The following is a 19,575-nucleotide window of genomic DNA, read 5'->3' as shown; positions in this document are numbered from 1 at the left end:
TCGACCATTGACCTGAAATCAGCATACCACCAGCTCCCTATCCGCCCTGAGGACCGCCAGTATACTGCCTTTGAGGCAAACGGCCGCCTCTATCACTTCCTTAGGGTTCCCTTTGGCGTCACCAACGGGGTCTCCGTCTTCCAAAGGGAGATGGACCGGATGGTCGATCAAAATGCGTTGCAGGCCACTTTCCCATATCTGGACAATGTGACCATCTGCGGCCATGACTTGCAGGACCATGACGCAAACCTCGAAAAATTCCTCTGCACCGCCAAACTCCTCAACCTGACGTATAACAAGGAGAAGTGCATATTCCGCACAACCCGCCTCGCCATCCTTGGCTGTGTTGTGGAACACGGAGTCATCGGCCCCGACCCCGACCGGATGCGTCCCCTTATGGAACTCCCACTGCCCAACTGCCTCAAGGCCCTGAAGAGGTGCCTAGGGTTTTTCTCTTATTACGCCCAGTGGGTCCCCTACTATGCGGACAAGGCCCGTCCGCTGATCAAGTCCACCTCTTTTCCCGTGACGGCAGAGGCCCGCTTAGCCTTCCACCGTATCAAGGAAGACATTGCCAAAGCCACCATGCACGCAGTGGACGAATCCATCCCCTTCCAGGTGGAAAGTGACGCGTCCGACTTTGCCCTGGCCGCTACCCTCAATCAGGCGGGGAGACCCGTGGCCTTCTTTTCACGAACCCTCCAGGGCCCGGAGACCAGACACTCCGCTGTTGAGAAGGAGGCCCAGGCTATTGTGGAGGCTGTGCGTCATTGGAGGCACTACCTGGCCGGAAAACGATTTACCCTGCTCACTGACCAGCGTTCAGTTGCTTTCATGTTTAACAACAAGCAGAGGGGCAAAATCAAAAATGACAAGATCTTGAGGTGGAGAATCGAACTTTCCACCTACAATTACGAGATCTTGTACCGGCCCGGGAAGCTCAATGAACCCCCGGATGCGCTATCGCGTGGCACCTGCGCCAGCGCGCAGATCGATAGACTGCGGGCCCTCCACAATGACCTCTGCCACCCGGGGGTCACCAGGTTCTTCCACTTCATCAAGGCCCGCAACCTGCCTTACTCCATTGAGGAGGTCAGGACCATGACCAGGAACTGCCAAGTCTGCGCTGAGTGCAAACCGCACTTTTACAGACCAGACAGGGCTCACCTGATAAAAGCCACTCGCCCCTTCGAGCGCCTGAGCGTTGATTTTAAAGGGCCTCTCCCCTCCTCCGACCGCAATGTATACTTCCTCAATATTATTGATGAGTACTCCCATTTCCCGTTCGCCATCCCCTGCCCGGACATGACCAGTGCCACGGTCATTAAATGTCTGAACGACCTCTTCACCCTGTTCGGTTTCCCCAGCTATATCCATAGCGACCGGGGCTCATCGTTTATGAGCGACGAACTCCGTCAGTACCTGCTAGCTAGGGGTATTGCCACAAGCAGGACCACCAGTTACAACCCCCGGGGGAATGGACAGGTGGAAAGAGAGAATGCGACAGTTTGGAAGGCCGCCCTGCTAGCCTTAAAGTCTAGGGGCCTTCCGACCTCCCGCTGGCAGGATGTGCTCCCCGATGCGCTCCACTCTATTCGGTCACTGCTCTGCACTGCCACTAACGCCACCCCTCATAAGAAAATGTTTGTCTTCCCAAGGAAGTCCACATCGGGGACATCGCTGCCGCCATGGCTGACATCCCCAGGGCCGGTCCTACTGAGAAGACACGTGAGGACCCATAAAACGGACCCCCTGGTCGAGAGGGTCGACCTCCTCCACGCCAACCCCCAGTATGCTTACATTGTGTAGCCGGACGGGCGGGAGGACACAGTCTCCATAAGAGACCTCGCACCCTCAGGGGCCGCAGTAACCCACCACCCACTACCACCCCCCCCACGATCCGATATCCAGCCTCAGCAGACGGCAGGCCTGGGCCCCGCGACCCGCTCGACATCTACGAGGACTACACACCAGTGCCCCAGCCTACGCGGGACTCGACGCCGGAAGCTTCACTACCCCTGCCGTCGCCACGTCGATCACAGCGGCAGACAAGGCCTCCAGAGAGACTCCAATACACTAACTTTTAATACACTTCACCCCGCCGGACTCAATTTTAAACAAGGGGTGAATGTGGTAAACCACTGTTTGTATTCCACTGTGTACATGCCTGTACATGCCTCGGCTGACTCCTCCCACGAATCCAGGTATAAAGGTGACTGCTCCACAGCCCCTTTGTATTCTGGGCCGGTCGACCACTCGAGGCACACCTTCATTCTCTTGTTAATAAAAGCCTGTTAATTACTCGCTTAATCTCAGTCTTTTGAGTTATTGATAGCGCATCACCCTTCACAAAGCAAAGAACATAAGAACATAAGACGTAGGAGCAGGGGTAGGCCATTCAGCCCCTCGAGCCTGCTCCGCCATTCAATAAGATCAAGGCTGATCAAATCTTGGCCTTAACTCCACTTCCCTACCCGCACCCCATAACCCTTGACTCCCTTACAATTCAAAAATATGTCTATCTCCACCTTAAATATATTCAATGACCCAGCCTCCACAGCTCTCTGGGGAAGAGAATTCCAAAGATTCACAACCCTCTGAGAGAAGATATTCCTCCTCATTTCTGATTTAAAAGGGTGCCCCCTTATTCTGAAATTATGCCCGCTAGTTCTAGATTCCTCCATGAGGGGAAACATCCGCTCTGCATCTACCCTGTCAAGCCCGCTCAGAATCTTATATGGTTCAATAAGATTCCGTCTCATTCTTCTAAACTCCAATGAGTATAGGTACAACCTGCTCAACCTTTCTTCATAAGACACACCCTCCTTCATAGAAACATAGAAGATAGGAGCAGAAGTAGGCCATTCGGCCCCTCGAGCCTGCTCCGCCATTCAATGAAATCATGGCAGATCATCCAAATTCAGTACCCTGTCCCTGCCTTCTCCCCGTATCCCTTGATCCCTTTAGCCTTAAGAAATATATCCAACTCCTTCTTGAATATATTTAATGAATTGACCTCTACTGCCATCTGTGGTAGAGAATTCCACAGGTTCACCACTCTCTGGGTGAAGAAATTCTTCCTCATTTCTGTCCTAAATGGCTTACCCCTTATCCTTAGACTGTGACCCCTGGTTCTGGACTCCCCGACCATTGGGAACATCCTTCCTGCATCTAGTCTGTCCAGTCCTGTCAGAATTTTATAAGTTTCAATGAGATCCCCTCTCATTCTTCTAAACTCCAGCGAGTATAAGCCCAATCGACCCAATCTCTCCTCATACGTCATTCCTGCCATCCCAGGTATCAGCCTGGTGAATCTTCGCTGAACTCCTTCCATGGCAAGAACATTCTTCCTCAGATAAGGCGACCAAAACTGCACACAATACTCAAGGTGTGGTCTCACCAAGGCCCTGTACAACTGCAGCAAGACATCCTTGTTCCTGTACTCAAACCCTCTCGCTACGAATGCCAACATACCATTTGCCTTCTTAACCGCCTGCTGCACCTGCATGCTTACCTTCAGCGACTGGTTCACAAGGACACCCAGGTCTCGTTGCACTTCCCCTTCTCCCAATCTATTGCCATTCAGATAATAATCTGCCTTCCTGTTTTTGACACCAAAGTGGCTAACCTCGCATTTATCCACGTTATATTGCATCTGCCATGCTTCTGCCCAATCACCCAACCTGTCCAAATCATCCTGGAGTTTCTTGGCATCCTCCTCACAGCACACGCGCCCACCCAGCTTTGTGTCATCTGCAAACTTGGAGATATTACGTCGAGTTCCCTTGTCCAGATCATTAATATATATTGTGAATAGCTGGGGTCCAAGGACCGATCCCTGCGGTACCCCACTAGTCACTGCCTGCCACTCGGAAAAAGAATCGTGTAAAGTTAAGGCACATGGGATTGGGGGCAAGGTACTGACTTCGATACAGAACTGGTTGGCATACAGGAAGCAAAAATTTCACGGAAGGACGGGACCCACGCGCGCCCCCTCCTGACCAGGTGCATGCCACCCCGACCAGGTGCGCGCCCCCCCAGACCAGCTGCGCGCCCCCCCCCCCCGGTGCACACCCCCCCCAACCAGGTGCGCACCACCCCCACCAGGTGCACATCCCCCCACCCCACCAGGTGCGCGCCACCACCACCCACACCAGGTGCGTGCCCCCCCACCAGGTGCGCGTCCCCCCCCAACCAGGTGCGCGCGCCCTCCCCAACCAGGTGCGCGCACCCCCCCCCCCACCAGGTGGGTGCCCCCACCACCAGGGGCGCGCCCCCCACACCAGGTGCGCCCCCCCCCAACCAGGTGCGCGCCCCACCAGGGACGTGCGCCCCCCCCCCCCCCGGTGCGCGCCCCCCCCCACCCCTGCGCCCCCCCCCGGTGCGCGCCCCCCCCGGTGCACGCGCCCCGCCCCCCCCCGGTGCACGCGCGCCCCCGGTGCACGCGCGCCCCCGGTGCACGCCCCCCCCCGGTGCACGCGCGCCCCCCGGTGCACGCCCCCCCGGTGCACGCCCCCCCGGTGCACGCGCGCCCCCCCGGTGCACGCGCGCCCCCGCCCGCCGCAGCGGGTCTTCTTAGGCAGAGAAGACTTCCGGCTGAAAGGTCAAACGCGCTGACAACCGGAAGCGAGTTATGTTAAAGGAGAGCAAAACAAAACAATAATCATAAATAAAGTCTCATCATCGCCCCGCCGACATGCCCGGTGCAGGGCGGGTGACGTGGGACGCGGCGTGTTTCCGAGGGGACGGTGAGTGCGGCGATGCCGAGCGGCGAACAGTTGGTGCCGGCAGCGTTCGGGGGAGCGGCGAGCGGCGGCTTCTCACCTGGAGCGGCGTCGGCAATTAAAACCCGTCCAGCGGAGCGACCAGGGAGCCTACCGGGCAGGAGCAGCGAGTGAAGCCCGAGCTCAGCGGGCAGGAGCAGCGAGTGAAGCCCGAGCTCAGCGGGCAGGAGCAGCGAGTGAAGCCCGAGCTCAGCGGGCAGGAGCAGCGAGTGAAGCAGGAGCAGCGAGTGAAGCCCGAGCTCAGTGGGCAGGAGCAGCGAGTGAAGTCCGAGCTCAGCGGGCAGGAGCAGTGAGTGAAGCCCGAGCCCAGTGGGCAGGAGCAGTGAGTGAAGCCCAAGCCCGAGCCCAGCGGGCAGGAGCAGTGAGTGAAGCCCGAGCCCAGCGGGCAGGAGCAGTGAGTGAAGCCCGAGCCCAGCGGGCAGGAGCAGTGAGTGAAGCCCGAGCTCAGCGGGCAGGAGCAGTGAGTGAAGCCCGAGCTCAGCGGGCAGGAGCAGTGAGTGAAGCCCGAGCCCAGTGGGCAGGAGCAGTGAGTGAAGCCCAAGCCCGAGCCCAGCGGGCAGGAGCAGTGAGTGAAGCCCGAGCCCAGCGGGCAGGAGCAGTGAGTGAAGCCCGAGCCCAGCGGGCAGGAGCAGTGAGCGAAGCCCGAGCCCAGCGGGCAGGAGCAGTGATTGAAGCCCGAGCCCAGTGGGCAGGAGCAGTGAGTGAAGCCCAAGCCCGAGCCCAGCGGGCAGTAGCAGTGAGTGAAGCCCAAGCCCGAGCCCAGTGGGCAGGAGCAGTGAGTGAAGCCCGAGCCCAGTGGGCAGGAGCAGTGAGTGAAGCCCGAGCCCAGTGGGCAGGAGCAGTGAGTGAAGCCCGAGCCCAGTGGGCAGGAGCAGTGAGTGAAGCCCGAGCCCCGTGGGCAGGAGCAGTGAGTGAAGCCCGAGCCCCGTGGGCAGGAGCAGTGAGTGAAGCCCGAGCCCAGCGGGCAGGAGCAGTGAGTGAAGCCCGAGCCCAGCGGGCAGGAGCAGTGAGGGAAGCCCGAGCCCAGCGGGCAGGAGCAGTGAGTGAAGCCCGAGCCCAGCGGGCAGGAGCAGTGAGTGAAGCCCGAGCCCAGTGGGCAGGAGCAGTGAGTGAAGCCCGAGCCCAGTGGGCAGGAGCAGTGAGTGAAGCCCGAGCCCAGTGGGCAGGAGCAGTGAGTGAAGCCCGAGCCCAGTGGGCAGGAGCAGTGAGTGAAGCCCGAGCCCAGTGGGTAGGAGCAGTGAGTGAAGCCCGAGCCCAGCGGGCAGGAGCAGCGAGTGAAGTCCGAGCCCAGCGGGCAGGAGCAGTGAGGGAAGCCCGAGCAGAAGCCGGTCCTGGGCATGGCCAGGCAACAAGCCGAGCTTTAACCACAGCAGGGAGTCTGTGAGCGAGAGGCGGCTTCTTTCTAAGTTCCAGCTGTGTCCCGGAGTGAGAGCGGCTCCCGGCCCTGGACACGGGGGAAGATGCCCGGGTGTCTGCGCCTCATCACCCGCTGAAGGCGGACGTCCTTCCTTCCTTCCACCCTCCCGACCGACAGGCTTATTCACAAACCTTTTCCTTCCTTTCATCCTTCTTAAAAGAAAAGTTAAACGTGGACCATCCTTTCAAGGATGTTGTTTCTCCACCAGCTGCGACCTGGAGAATAGACTCACCTCTGACAGTTTTTGTTTGGCTGTGTTGTTGCTGCATGTGTGTGGATTTGGGCATCAGCTGAGTAATGAAGAAATCTGGAGCGCACATCGGCTTCAAGAGCAAAAAGAAAGCTTCTAAGCAGCTTGTGCGGGATGAACAAACTGAACGAAATAAAGTTAAACCTGGCCTGGACCAGAGGCAAAGGAGCGAATCCCAGAAAGAAAGGGTGAGTTTATCATCGATGGAAGTGGAGGTTATGGGCAATCTGTGAATTTTACATAATCTCATTTATAAAATGGGTTTTAGATTTGTTGTTTACCTGCAGTCCTTAATTTTCTAACCATAATAAACACATTGTGAGCGCTTTACAGCCAATTAAGTACTTTTGGAGTGTAGCCACTGTTGTAATGTGGGAAACGCGGCAGCCAATTTGCACACAGCAAGCTCCCACAAACAGCAATGTGATAATGACCAGATAATGTGTTTTTGCTTTGTGGATTGAGGGATGAATATTGGCCCGGACACTGGGGATAACTCCCCCGATCTTCCTCGAAATAGTGCCTTGGGATCTTTTACATCCACCTGAGAGAGCAGGCGGGGCCTTGGTTTAACGTCTCATCTGAAAGACGGCACCCCCGACAGTGCAGCACTTCCTCAGCACTACACTGGCATGTCAGCCTAGCTTTATGTGCTCAAGTCCCTGGAGTGGGACTTGAACCCACAGCCTTCTGACTCGGAGGCGAGTGTGCTACCCACTGAGCCACAGCAAACACTATATTAAATGAGTTTATGCAACTATTGACCTGGATTACAGTTTTAATGTGTAAAATTATCAATTAAATTTTTATTGAGGTTGGTGCAATGAAGGTACTTATGAATAAAATTCCAATTCTGTACATTGTATAATTATTAGATTTTGGGATTCCATTGCATATCATTATGGGATTCCCTTCATAAATGATTGAAATGGAATTCTGCTTATTGATTGGAGGATTGGGCCCATGTGATCCCAGGTACGCTTCTGAACCGCCTGCATCCCTGGGATCTTGGGCCATTATGCTGCCCGCTGCCTCAAGGCCTGGGCGCCAGCAGGTACTTTGGTAATTGTTTCGCGGGTCAGAGGCATACTCCGGAGGTACGTCTCTGACTGCAATTTGTAGCCCATTATGTGGCAGGTTATCATCTCAAACTACATGCACACTATTGAGTTCCAATAAAAGTGGCCAAAAGTGTGTGTGAAATTGAATTGTAGGAAGAGAATGGCCCAGAATTTGCAGTGGGCAATAACAGCGAACAAACAGCGTTCGTTTTCTCAAATTAAGTATTGGGAAGACTGAAGCCATTGTTTTGGTCCCCGCCACAAACTTCATCCCTCTCCCTAACATCTGTCTGATGCTGAATCTCGCTGTCTGCAACCATGGTGTCATATTTGACCCTGACATGAGCTTCCAACCACATATCCACGGCATAACTAAGACCGCCTACTTCCTCCTCCGTAACATCGCCCGTCTCTGCCTCAGCTCATCCGCTGCTGAAACCCTCATCCATGCCTTTGTTACCTCTAGACTTGACTTTTCCAATGCACTCCTGGCTGGCCTCGCACATTCTACCCTACTTAAACTTGAGGTCATCCAAAACTCGGCTGCCCGTGTGCTAACTCGCACCAAGTCCCGTTCATCCATCACCCCTGTGCTCGCTGACCTACATTGGCTCCTGGTTAAGCAACACCTTGATTTCAAAATCCTCATCCTTGTTTTCAAATCCCTCCATGGCCTCTCCCCTCCCTACTGTAATCTCTTCCAGCCTCACAATCCCCCGAGATATCTGCACTCCTCCAGTCTGCCCTCCTGAGCATCCCTGATTATAATCGCTCAACCATTGGTGGCCGTGCCTTCTGTTGCCGAGGCCCTAAGCTCTGGAATTCCCTTCTTAAACCTCTCTGCCTCTCTACTTCTATTTCCTCCTTAAGACACTCCTTAAATCCTAAATCTTTGACCAAGCGTTTGGTCATCTGCCCTAATTTCTTCTTATGTGGCTTCGTGTCAATTATTTGGCTTATCATAACCCTGTGAAGCGCCGTGGGACGTTTTACTACGTTAAAGGCGCTATATAAATACTTGTTGTCATTACCCCTTTGAAACTGACCACAACTTCAGGATTTCGCGCATGCACATCCTAATGTGGAGATCCTGAAGTTGCAGTCAGTCATTCAATGCTCCGACACAGGCTGCGTTGTGCCCGCCCCCCACCCCCCACCCCCACCCCCCCCCCCCCCCATAGGCGGCAGTCAGTGTAATCAGGGAAATCGGTGAAACTGAGAGAACTTTGGCTTTTGCGCGGTAATATCGCAGTTAAATACTCCATTAAAAGTTAGGCCTTGTTAGACTAGATGTAACTGGGTTTTAACAGAGTATTGCCTGCTAAACAAATGTTCGGGCCCTGAAAAACTCATTTTAATTTTGTGAAGTGTCAAATTTATCCATTTTAATAAAAATTACAATTTTTAAGAAACTTAAATATTTTTAGAACATTGTTCATATTTACTCCAGGTTTACCTTTTCCCCACGTGAGAGCTCCAATCTTTGTTTTGCTCTTATACATTTTTAAAGTCAGAATAAAAGCACTTCTTCACTTCCTAGTTTCCTGTCTGTGAGAATTCTGCATTGCGATTGGCTGCTCAGACAGCTTGTTGCCGTCACAGCAGCTCGCGCTATGGAATACCCACTGAACTATGCTGATTTCAACTGCACATCGGAGAAGCCGAAGCCCTCTGCACAAAGAGAAGCTTTCTTTGGGGCCAGTGACGAACGCCTTTGCTTCGCCGCTGACTGCAAATTACGGGCTAATACGTGTTACACATTGGTGGCTTTTGCAAAACCAATAACTTTCATCTTTTGTTTAGGGCTCATTTCTTCACTTTCTTTGTGTAGCCCACAATTCTTCGACATGTATCATTTTAATAATATGTACGATGGGGCAGCTTGATTGTTTTAAATATATAATTTAAAATGTTCTAAATATGTAATTTGCAAATGTTCTTATCTGGCTGGATTTCACGAACAGATAGCAGCAACAGAAAGATTTCAATTGTATGATTGCTAGCAATGTAGTATTTCTGCACACTCTGAATTTTAGAACATGTTTTTGTCCCTAACACTGGTTTTCATCCTGATTATCCTATGTCAAGGAGAGGAGAAACTCAACAATGACTCTTGAGATGCATGCACAATGAAGCACAGAATGTCCACATTGATGGGCATTTCTTCCCAGTCCCAGTCCCTGGACTAGCTTGTTTAGTACGTGGTGCTGTGTACACTTTGTCTACCAGGGAAAGTTTCTGCTACAACCGATACTGATGTATATTTTTAAAGCAATTGCTCTTTGGTTACAACATTTGTCACATTCATGGTGTACATTGCACATAGTATATTTCTATGTATGGCACAGCATAGTAGGGAGTGGCAGTGGCATTAGTATGTACTGCTGTGCTGGCCTGCTTTGTCAATGCCTCGGGTTTTTTTGGTTGTGTCACCTGAGATAGATATTTGGGTGGGATTCCTGGTGTGCAACCTACAGGGAAAGTGCTGTTGATGTACCAGCTAGCTACTTGGGTGGTGTGACTAGATTTTTAATATGTTTCCATGTTCAATCTGAAGAAATATGTGACCTTGAGGTATTTTTATTATGAACACCAAGGTAAATTGTCATACCTGACAGGATGTGCACCCCTGTTGCATAATTATACCCTTACTCTACATTAAAAAAGAAGATCATCTGACAACACGACACGTCACAGTATGTCACAGCTCCTTAAATGACTTGGAGATCATTTAGTTTATTAGGCTTGGCATAAATGGTGCCAGCAAAACATTGCCACTAGAAAAGCTGACAATGAATGACATAACTCTCAGGTGGGGAGACAGCATTCGGAGTTACAGTCGAAGTTTCTGTAAGCAATCAATTGTAGTTTTAGAACAGGACAATAATGGGGAGCATTTCTTTGTAAATCTGAGATAGTACTTGTGTACATGGTTGTAAGAAATTGTTTTAGTTAAGAAAAGGTAACATTTAAAGGAATATGTTTACACATGCAGGGATATATCTGAAGAAGCTGTATTGGAAGTGTATTTAATGTATTCATATTTTCAATTAAACTGTTACTTATACATTTGCTGTGAAACTATACTTGAATACTCTGTGAACGTTTACTCCCAGTAACATCTTGTTTTGTTGAGTGTGCCCTTTAATTTTAAGTACATTTAGTTTCTCCCCCTCCCACTCTTGTGTGTCTCTGCACCATGTATTAGTCCCCTGCTGATTGGGCAGGCAGGCAACCCCTAGCTCTGACTATGGAGTATTCGGTATATTCTTTAAGGCCCAAGCTTCTGCTCGTGGATAGTTACCGAATGCTAATTGAGATATCTATACTGTACAATTTTTGCTAAAATACAGTCTACTGTTAATTCAAAATCACATTTTGTTAGAAGTCATTTATTTGCTCAGAATACATTTTAGTTATTGTATGAATTAAGCAATTTTAATAGAACAGAACAGGAGGCTTTTTACACGATTTCAATTGAAATTGGCAGATACCTTGAATTAGGGGAAGTTGACTACATTACCACTTGGCCTTGTGAATTGTTTTCAATATCTGTAGCACAAATACTGTGTCAGACAATATGCTAAACAGGGGAATCTGGACTTGTGTTTCACTCATTAAAAACATCTGGCTGGCATTTATAGTTTCCAATATTTGGCTTGGAATTCTCCAAGGATTTTCTGACCAGTTGCTTCCAATAGTACTTAAGAGAAGGAAAGCTTTTGTTGGGGAGTTCTTCTCCATATCTATTACCTTTTTCAATTTTTATTCTTCAGTGCAGATAAACCCACTTAAATGCGCATTGGTTAAATGTATGTGAAAAGCAAAATGCAAATGCTGGAAATCTTGATAAAAGCAGAAAATGATAGAAACACACCAGGTCAGACAGCATTTGTCGAGAGAGCAGATAAGTTAACATTCAGGCTTTTGCCCTCATTAGAACTGAGGTCAGATCAATTCTGGTGAAGGGTTGTGGCTTGAAATAGTAACTTACCTGTTCTCTCCACAAATGCTGACTGATCATTATGTTTCCAGCATTTTTGGATAAATGCACATATGTGATTCTTTTTCCATTAATTCAGTGTTGCATTTTCAAGGACATAGTAAATGAAAACGTTTCCTAGCTTTGAATGGGCTATTCACTTGAGTAAGTATTTAGATTCTGCATCAGCCAGTGCTTCACTCAGGCAAAATATTTCACACCTTCGATTGCAAATGGTCAGATAATTGCATTCCAGCCCCCTCCTAACTGACCTCCCACCTTGCACCCTCAGTAAACTTGAGCTCATCCAACACTCTGCTGCCCGTATCCTAACTCGCACCAAGTCCCATTCGTCCATCACCCCTGTGCTCTCTGACCTACATTGGCTCCCAGTCTGGCAATGCCTTGATTTTATCATTCTCATTCTTGTTTTCAAATCCCTCCATGGCCTCACCCCATCCTATCTCTGTAACCTCCTCCAGTCCTACAACCCTCTGAAATCTCTGCGCTCCTCCAATTCTGGCCCCTTGTGCATCCATGATTTTCATCGCTCCACTACCGGCGACCATGCCTTCTGTTGCCTAGGCCCTAAGCTTTGGAATTTTCTGCACCCTCCCCCCCCCCCCCCCCCCCCCCCCGCTACTCGTTTTAAGATGCTCCTTAAAACCTACCTCTTTGGCCAATCTCGGTCATCTTTCTTTATCTCCTTATGTGGCTCGTGTCAAATTTTGTTTGCTAACGCTTGTGTGAAGTGCCTTGGGACGCTTTACTAAGTTAAAGGTGCTATATAAATGCAAGCTGTTGTTGAGGGGTTGATAAACCTGCGTGACAGCACTCAAAAGAAAGAAAGACTTGCATTTATATAGCGCCTTTCATGACGACCGGACGTCTCAAAGCACTTTACAGCCAATGAAGTACTTTTGAAGTGGAGTCACTGTTGTAATGTGGAAGATCAATTGTGATCATTCTCGGCAAATGCTTAAGAAGTAGACGCTGCTGTTGTTTTCATGTTTTAAATGTAGCCAATAAATATGAAGACTGCAGATCAGCAAAAATATTATTGCCTCTTTAAATTATAAAAGGTCAAGTTATTCTTTAATCTCTAAACTTTACATCTTGGCTGCACTTTTTTTCTCTACGTTGAACCTGTTTAGCAGATCTGTACCACATGACCAGTGCTGTTTGCTTCTCGACAGCAACCTCGGTGACGGCTGCTGAATCATTCGAAAACTTCTTTTGGGCGATAGAGAGAAACTGAGTAGCCAGCCCTGCAGCTCCATTCACAGCTACCCTTTGCTTTCTCTGGTTTAATCAGTCTTTGACCTACCTCAGAAGCTGGTCTGCTATTGTGTACCTTCCTACCTCGTGGACTAAGCAGTTGTGTGGCACGGCATCAAAACCTTGCTGAATTTAAAATATATCACTTCCACGCAATTTCAGTTGTTAGTAATCTGTATCCCTGTACATTTACCCAACCTGTGACATTTTTGAGCCAAGTTTCTGATGGCACTGGTACTTTAGCCTCCCATCCCAGCAAGAACATTTAGGTCTCCCATTTTATTCCTATGGATTCCTACCATTAATATATAGAACGTTGAGGCATCCATTTCCTAGTGCATGTGCTTATTCATTTTCATTGTTTGTTTGTCTGAGTCGTCAGATTTACATTTGTTGTGGGGAGCCTCCCTGCAGTGTTAGATGATTTATAGTGAAGTGCCTGAGCTGGAAAATAGGAAGAAACCAGTTCTACAGCACCTTGCATGACATCAAGGTGTTCCAAAGTGCCTCGCAGCAAAGGAATTGCTTTGGAAGTGTAGTCTCTATTTTGTGGGCAAACATGGCAGGCACTTTCTGCACAAGTTCCCACAGGTGAGAAAGCCTCGTGCGCTACTGACCAAGAGCAGTTTGAGGCTTTTTTCACATTCACATCTGTTTGAATGGCAGATGATCCATGTAATTGAAAGAATTAGTTTATTTGTGTCTTTTTTTCCTGACTTGTCTTCACAGGTTCTTAAACAGGTAGTTCAGGTTATCTGGTGCAGATAAATGTACAAGCCAGCCGAGAGTGATAATTTTGATTGGCAGCTGTGAGACGGGGCAGGGGCAGGGTCAGTGATTGGCTGTCAGCCTTTGACTGACAGCCCTGTGAGTGGAAGATTTTAGTGAGAGGCTGTGGGGGCTGAATCTGATGGGGCTAGCAGTGACTCCAAGTTGGTGTTTTGCCACATAAAAATGAGCATGTTTTCAACATTCAATGTATGTTGGGAAATACCTTGGAGAATTGTCTTTATTGTTTCTTGTATATACTGTGGCAAATATGCTGATAGGGTTAGGTGAAGAGGGGTGGGAGGAGGCTCATGTGGAGCATAAACATCAGCACAGGTCTGTTGGGCTGAATGTTCAGTTTCTGTGCTGTACATTCTATGTGATAGTAAAGTTTGTAATTACCGTCACCCATACTGTTTCACACTGAATACTGTTTATTAACCTGTTTAATATTAAGTCTGTTGATTATAAATCCGGCGCAGGCACGATGGGCCAAATTGACTCTGCTGAAAGATTCTATAGCCAGAGCCTTGGTTTGATGGGAATATTTTCCTCCTGAAGATGAGAACATCACATGGTAGTATGTTCTCTGTTCAATCCTTGGGTCATACTACGTTTACCTATATTTTATGCAGGTAAAGACACACTCTGGCTTCTAGGCAATGTGAGGCCTGATTGCAGGATGATGCTGAATCCAAAGGGTTTCACTAGTTCTCGCACAACAGCCTCCACTTGCTGAATAAGGAACAGAGCAGTGTGTAACAAGCGCTCTACTTGGAGCTCCAGCATGGCAAGAGAGCCCCAGGTGGGCAGAGGAAACGCTTCGAGGATACCCTCAAAGCCTCCTTGAAAAAGTGTGACATCCCCACCGACACCTGGGAATCCCTGGCCCAAGACCGCACAAAGTGGAGGAGAAGCGTCCGGGAAGGCGCCGAACACCTCGAGTCTCTTTGCCGGGAGCAAGCGTAAGGAGCGCACGTCAACCCAAGCACCCCGCCCACCCGCCCCTTCAACCACCGTCTGCCCCACCTGTGACGGGGACTGTAGGTCCCGCATTGGACTCATCAGTCACCTGCAAACTCATTTTTAATGTGGAAGCAAGTCATCCTCGGTTCTGAGGGACTGCCTAAGGAAGGGGGTTATGTTTCAAAGTGTCATCTCATTAGCATTTACATATTTTGTAATGTGTCAGTGAGTCACATCATTCATTTTGATTGACGCAAGATATTACTTGACCATGCCATGGTAATCCTATTGGACAATGTGCTGATGCTAAAAGATACAGGGCTTCAAGAATATGATCTGTGCAATATTTGGCTTCTGAGTCAGAAGATCACAGGTGAAAATCCCATTCTCGGCCTTGAACCCTTAATCTAAGCTGATACTTCAGTGCAGTATTAAGTGTGTGCTGCATTGTAAGAGGTGATATTTTTTATTTGAGACATTAAATTGAGGTCTGTCTGTTCAGCCGAATGTAAAAGATCCTCTGAAACTAATTCTAAGAAGATTGGTGTCTTGGCTGACAATCCCTTAATCAACCAAAAAACACTAACTGGTAATTTATCTCATTGATATTTGTGGGACCTTGCTGTGTCCCACATGCAAATGTGGCAGTCATTTTGTGCACAACAAGATTCCACAAACAGTAATCTGATGAACGAATGACCAGTTGGTCTCTCTTTTGGTGTGAATCAGCATAGCTAACTTAACAGATGGTGGTGATTTGAGACAATTGAGTAAATGTGATGTGCACAGTGACATGCACAAGACCATTCTGACAGGTATCCAAGAAATGTTTGAGTAGGTCAGTGCAAAACAATTGAGTTTTTGAATGTTGGCGTGGGAGATCACCTCCACATCTTTCATGCTTGCTGTGTCATCCTAATTAATACCTTGGTTTTTATACTGTCAGCTTGGAATGGAAACGTGGCAATGAGTCCTGTAAATATAATCTTGTATCAAGATGAAAATATATTCTTTAGAGCTATACTCTACGGATATAGGCTCCGAGCCACTGCAGTTGAAACTTCTTTCTAGATTAGACTTATCTCACAGTTCTGGTTGAATAGCAACCTGTTTTACTTCAAGCACCTTTCTCAGAATGGTACATGCTAAAAATACCAGAGAACATAGGGGAATTCAGAGGTAAAAAGCCATTTAGCCCATTGATGCTGATCACTCTAGTATCCTAACTCTCTCTCAGCCAAGCATCCAAGTACATTTTGAACTCCCCTAATGTCTGCATCTCCACTATTCTGCTTGGCGGATTATTCCAGTCATTTATCGCGCTTTGCGTGAAGTTTTTTGTTGAGTTAAATTTATTTCTCACTCTTGGTATATCCTGCCTTATTTTAATATTATGGATTTACTTTTTCTGTGCCATTTAATATTTTATACACAAACAAGGTTTTCCCTCTTAATTAGTCACTTCTTCTCCAGGCTATAAAGATTGGGCACTTTTTAACTTTTCTTCATAGTTTATCCCTCTTGTGTTTAGAATCATTTTTGTTACTCTTCTCTGTATCTTAATACATGTGCATCTCTTTTCTAGCCTCCTTTCCTTGGCGCTACCCTCTGGAACCTTTTCCTTTAACTCTTCCACCCCTCTACCCATCTGCAAAAACGTCCTCATAACCTCCCTCTTGGACCATTACTTTGGTCACGTCCAATAAATGGTCTCCTGGTACTGCTCGATGTGCTTTATCACCTCTGTGAAACATCTTGTGAAGTTTTCTCCATTAAAGGTGTGTTGTGTAAACGTAAGTTGTTGAACAAATGTGACAGTTCATAACTTTGCCCAAAAGTCTTCACTGTTGTTACTTTTACTTTTTGTGATAGTGGGCAATAAAGCTCTTTCGAAACAAGTATAGACAATGCTAAACGTGGGGCTGTTTTGGATTCCTTTATTTGATGAAATCAGAAACGATGTAGGAGATCAACCTATTTTTACAAGATGCTTCAATCCACTGTGTGTCGCAGCTGAAAGTACTTACCAACCCTAGTCATTTCTGTATTGGTACAGCTAGGATGAGGATTACTACATTCCGAAGAAACAAATCTTTAGCTTTAAACTGAGCTAAGGATAGGAAGGTCTCAAATCATGGCCGATGTTGAGCGTGCACAGGAACATGCTCTTTACAAGTGAATGGTAGCTCCTTTACCAAATGATGTTTTTCTGTTGGGGCTTAAAATGGATAGGACTTTGTCTGGAATAGATTCAAACCCGAATCCCCAAAGTTATTATGCAGTGTGAGTTGGAATTTACCCAGCCGCACTATTTGGCTTTCCTGTTTAATTCAGCATCTGATTCTTAAGTTGTCAGCAATGTACTGCATGAAAAAAGTTAGAGGAAAATAAGTTTTGTTTTGAAGAAAAAAAAACCCACATTTTTAATTCTTGAACATTTTGGATCTCAATTAAAAGTTAACCTAAAGTTATTTACTAGAACTGCATAGAATCTACAGCACAGAAAAAGGTATTTGGCTCAGCTGGTCTATTCTAGTGTTTATACTCCACATGAGCCTCCTCCCAGTCTATTACGAAAACAACAAGAACTTGCATTTATATAGCACACTGGAGTGTTGTCAAACTGAGCCACATGAGATATTAGGTGACCAAAAGCTTGGTCAAAGAGGTAAGTTTTCAGGAGCATCTTCAAGGAGGAGAGAGAGGCTTACCCTGCCCCTGTATCCCTCTATTCCCTTCTCCCTCATTTATGCATTAAGCCTCCTTTTAAATGTCAATGCTATCGGCTGCAACCACTTTGTGACAGCGAGCTCCACGTTCTCACCACTCCTAATTTCTTCATTTGATCTGTTAGTGGCTATCTTCTATTTATTCACTTTTTTTTGTTTCACAGAAACCATTGTTATTTCTTATGGAGTGAGACAAAATGGGGCTTTGGGTTGTGGTGTCTGGAGATCTAGCTCGGAGCAAATTCATTATTTGTGCACTTTTATTTAAAAATTGTCTTTTGTGACTTAATGAGACCTCCATTTTAGAATGTAACTATACATTTTTGGAAATATTGTTGTAGTGTGACGTTAAATTTTGGAAAAATATATTCTGAAATTAGTACTGTTGGACTATACATGAATAGCTTAAAGTTATATGTAACAACCATGGTAACGGAATCGATGCGTACATATGCTTCTAAGGATCAGAGGCATTTTTATTGGCACCAGAAGTGTATATTTGAGATCATAACATTGGAATAAATGGCTAATGTATCGACTTTTTTCAAAACCAAATATTTAGAAGGCTTGGTTTCCAAAAATCTGCTTGAATCAAATTCATGCTCATGTTTCTGAACTACAATTTCTGTGTTTAGGTTCTTGTGGATTTGGTTTGTTATCCTCGGGTTAAAAAATTGAGAGTTGTGATTTACCTACAAACTAGTAATCATTCAGCTTGTTGGCAGCATGTCTTGAATTACCATGTTAAAAGTTTCTAATTTGTGCAGTGCAAACCAGATCTGATGATGGTTTCCAATGAATCACATAAAATAACATTGAAATTACAAGGCAGTTCGGTCCAGCCAGTCAGTGTCGGTAGTCCTATTCCTATATGCCTGTCTTGTTCCATATCCCTTTTATCTCTTTGTTTCAACCACCTATCTAACCTGTTCTTAAATGTTGACACTGTCTCTACTTCAATCAGTAACTCTGAATGCGGTAGTGAATTCCACAGCGCCTCAATCCTCAGTATAAAATAAATCTTCTGTTATCTGTCCTAAATCTTTTATATTTAATCTTTTATGTCCCCTTGTTCTAGACTCCTCAACTACTGGAAACAGATTGTATCTACCTACCCTGATCTGCCCCGTCGCGATTTGAAATGCCTCCATCAAATGATCCCAAAGTTCTCTCCATTGTAATGGAAACTGCCCCAACTTCACAACCCTCTTTATTTAAAAAACACACGTTTCTTCTCCTTCTCCTCCCTGTTCTGAATCTCTTGTATTTAGTCTTGTATCCATGTCCCTTGTTCTTTATAACAGCAGCTTACATTTATATAACGCCTTTAACATAGCAAAACATCCCAAGGTGCTTCACAGGAGTGTAATCAGACAAAAGTTGACACCAAGCCAAAGAAAGAGATATTCGGACAGGTGACCAAAAACTTGGTCGAAGAGGCGGGTTTTAAGGAGAAACTAAAGGAGGCATGACTGGGTAACAGGAAGGGGAGGAGACAGGAGATGAGTACTGAAGGGTAGAGAGAAGAGCAAGAAAATAGGAAGATAGAAGATAGAATGGGTTCGGGTCCAGAGCAGCAGCCAATATGCGCATGCCAATGGACATGGAAACTCAAGTTACGTAGGCATGGCAAAAATGAGAATAGCTATGTCCTGTTTATTTATCTCTCAACTACTGGAAGCAGTCTGTTTGTATTACTCTGTCCCATCCCTTCATAGTTTTAAACACCGCTATCACATTACTCTGTAACATGCCTATGTTGTGCGGTGTAGTGTAAATAAGATATTCCAGAATGCAGTCGGCAGATAGTCCTATATACTTATAGGGCCTATATTCTCTGGAGTTTCGAAGAATAAGAGGTGATCTCATGGAAACAGATAAAATTCTTAGAGGGCTTGACCGGGTAGATGCTGAGAGGCTATTTCCCGTGATTGGAGAGTCTAGAACTAGGGGGCCATTTAGGACTGAGATAGAAACATAGAAGGCAGGAGTAGGCCATTCGGCCCCTCGAGCCTGCTCCGCCATTTAATGAGATCATGGCTGATCCTCCAAATTCAGTACCCTGTCCCTGCTTTCACCCCATATCCCTTGATCCCTTTAGCCTCAAGAAATATATCCAACTCCTCCTTGAATATATTTAATGAATTGGCCTCAACTGCCCTGTGTGGCAGAGAATTCCACAGGTTCACCACTCTCTGGATGAAGAAATTCCTCCTCATCTCAGTCCTAAATGGCTTACCCCTTATCCTTAGACTGTGACCCCTGGTTCTGGACTCCCCCGCCATCGGAAACATCCTTCCTGCATCCAGTCTGTCTAGTCCTGTTAGAATTTTATAAGTT

At 47.3% G+C, this 19,575-nt stretch overlaps 1 protein-coding gene across 5 annotated transcripts in view; it reads left to right on the top strand.

Moving 5' to 3' along the window:
• Positions 1 to 5,972: 5,972 nt before the first annotated feature.
• Positions 5,973 to 19,575, top strand: part of mast2 (microtubule associated serine/threonine kinase 2) — a 518,017-nt gene continuing 504,414 nt past the window's right edge. For 2 of the 5 annotated variants that reach the window (XM_085983016.1, XM_085983015.1), the window contains exon 1: positions 5,974 to 6,639. In XM_085983016.1, the coding sequence (XP_085839142.1) occupies positions 6,499 to 6,639 (141 nt within the window). In that variant the 5' untranslated portion in view covers positions 5,974 to 6,498. Of the gene's footprint in view, positions 6,640 to 19,575 lie in introns of all 5 variants that reach the window. The other 3 variants (XM_085983018.1, XM_085983017.1, XM_085983019.1) reach the window with 3 other exon arrangements.

Source organism: Somniosus microcephalus, chromosome 3 (genome assembly GCF_052327205.1).
Source record: "Somniosus microcephalus isolate GS21.2 chromosome 3, FLI_Smic_1.0, whole genome shotgun sequence".
Classification (NCBI taxonomy): domain Eukaryota; kingdom Metazoa; phylum Chordata; class Chondrichthyes; order Squaliformes; family Somniosidae; genus Somniosus; species Somniosus microcephalus.
Note: the sequence above shows the minus strand (reverse complement) of the source record. Positions and strands in the feature narration are given on the sequence as shown.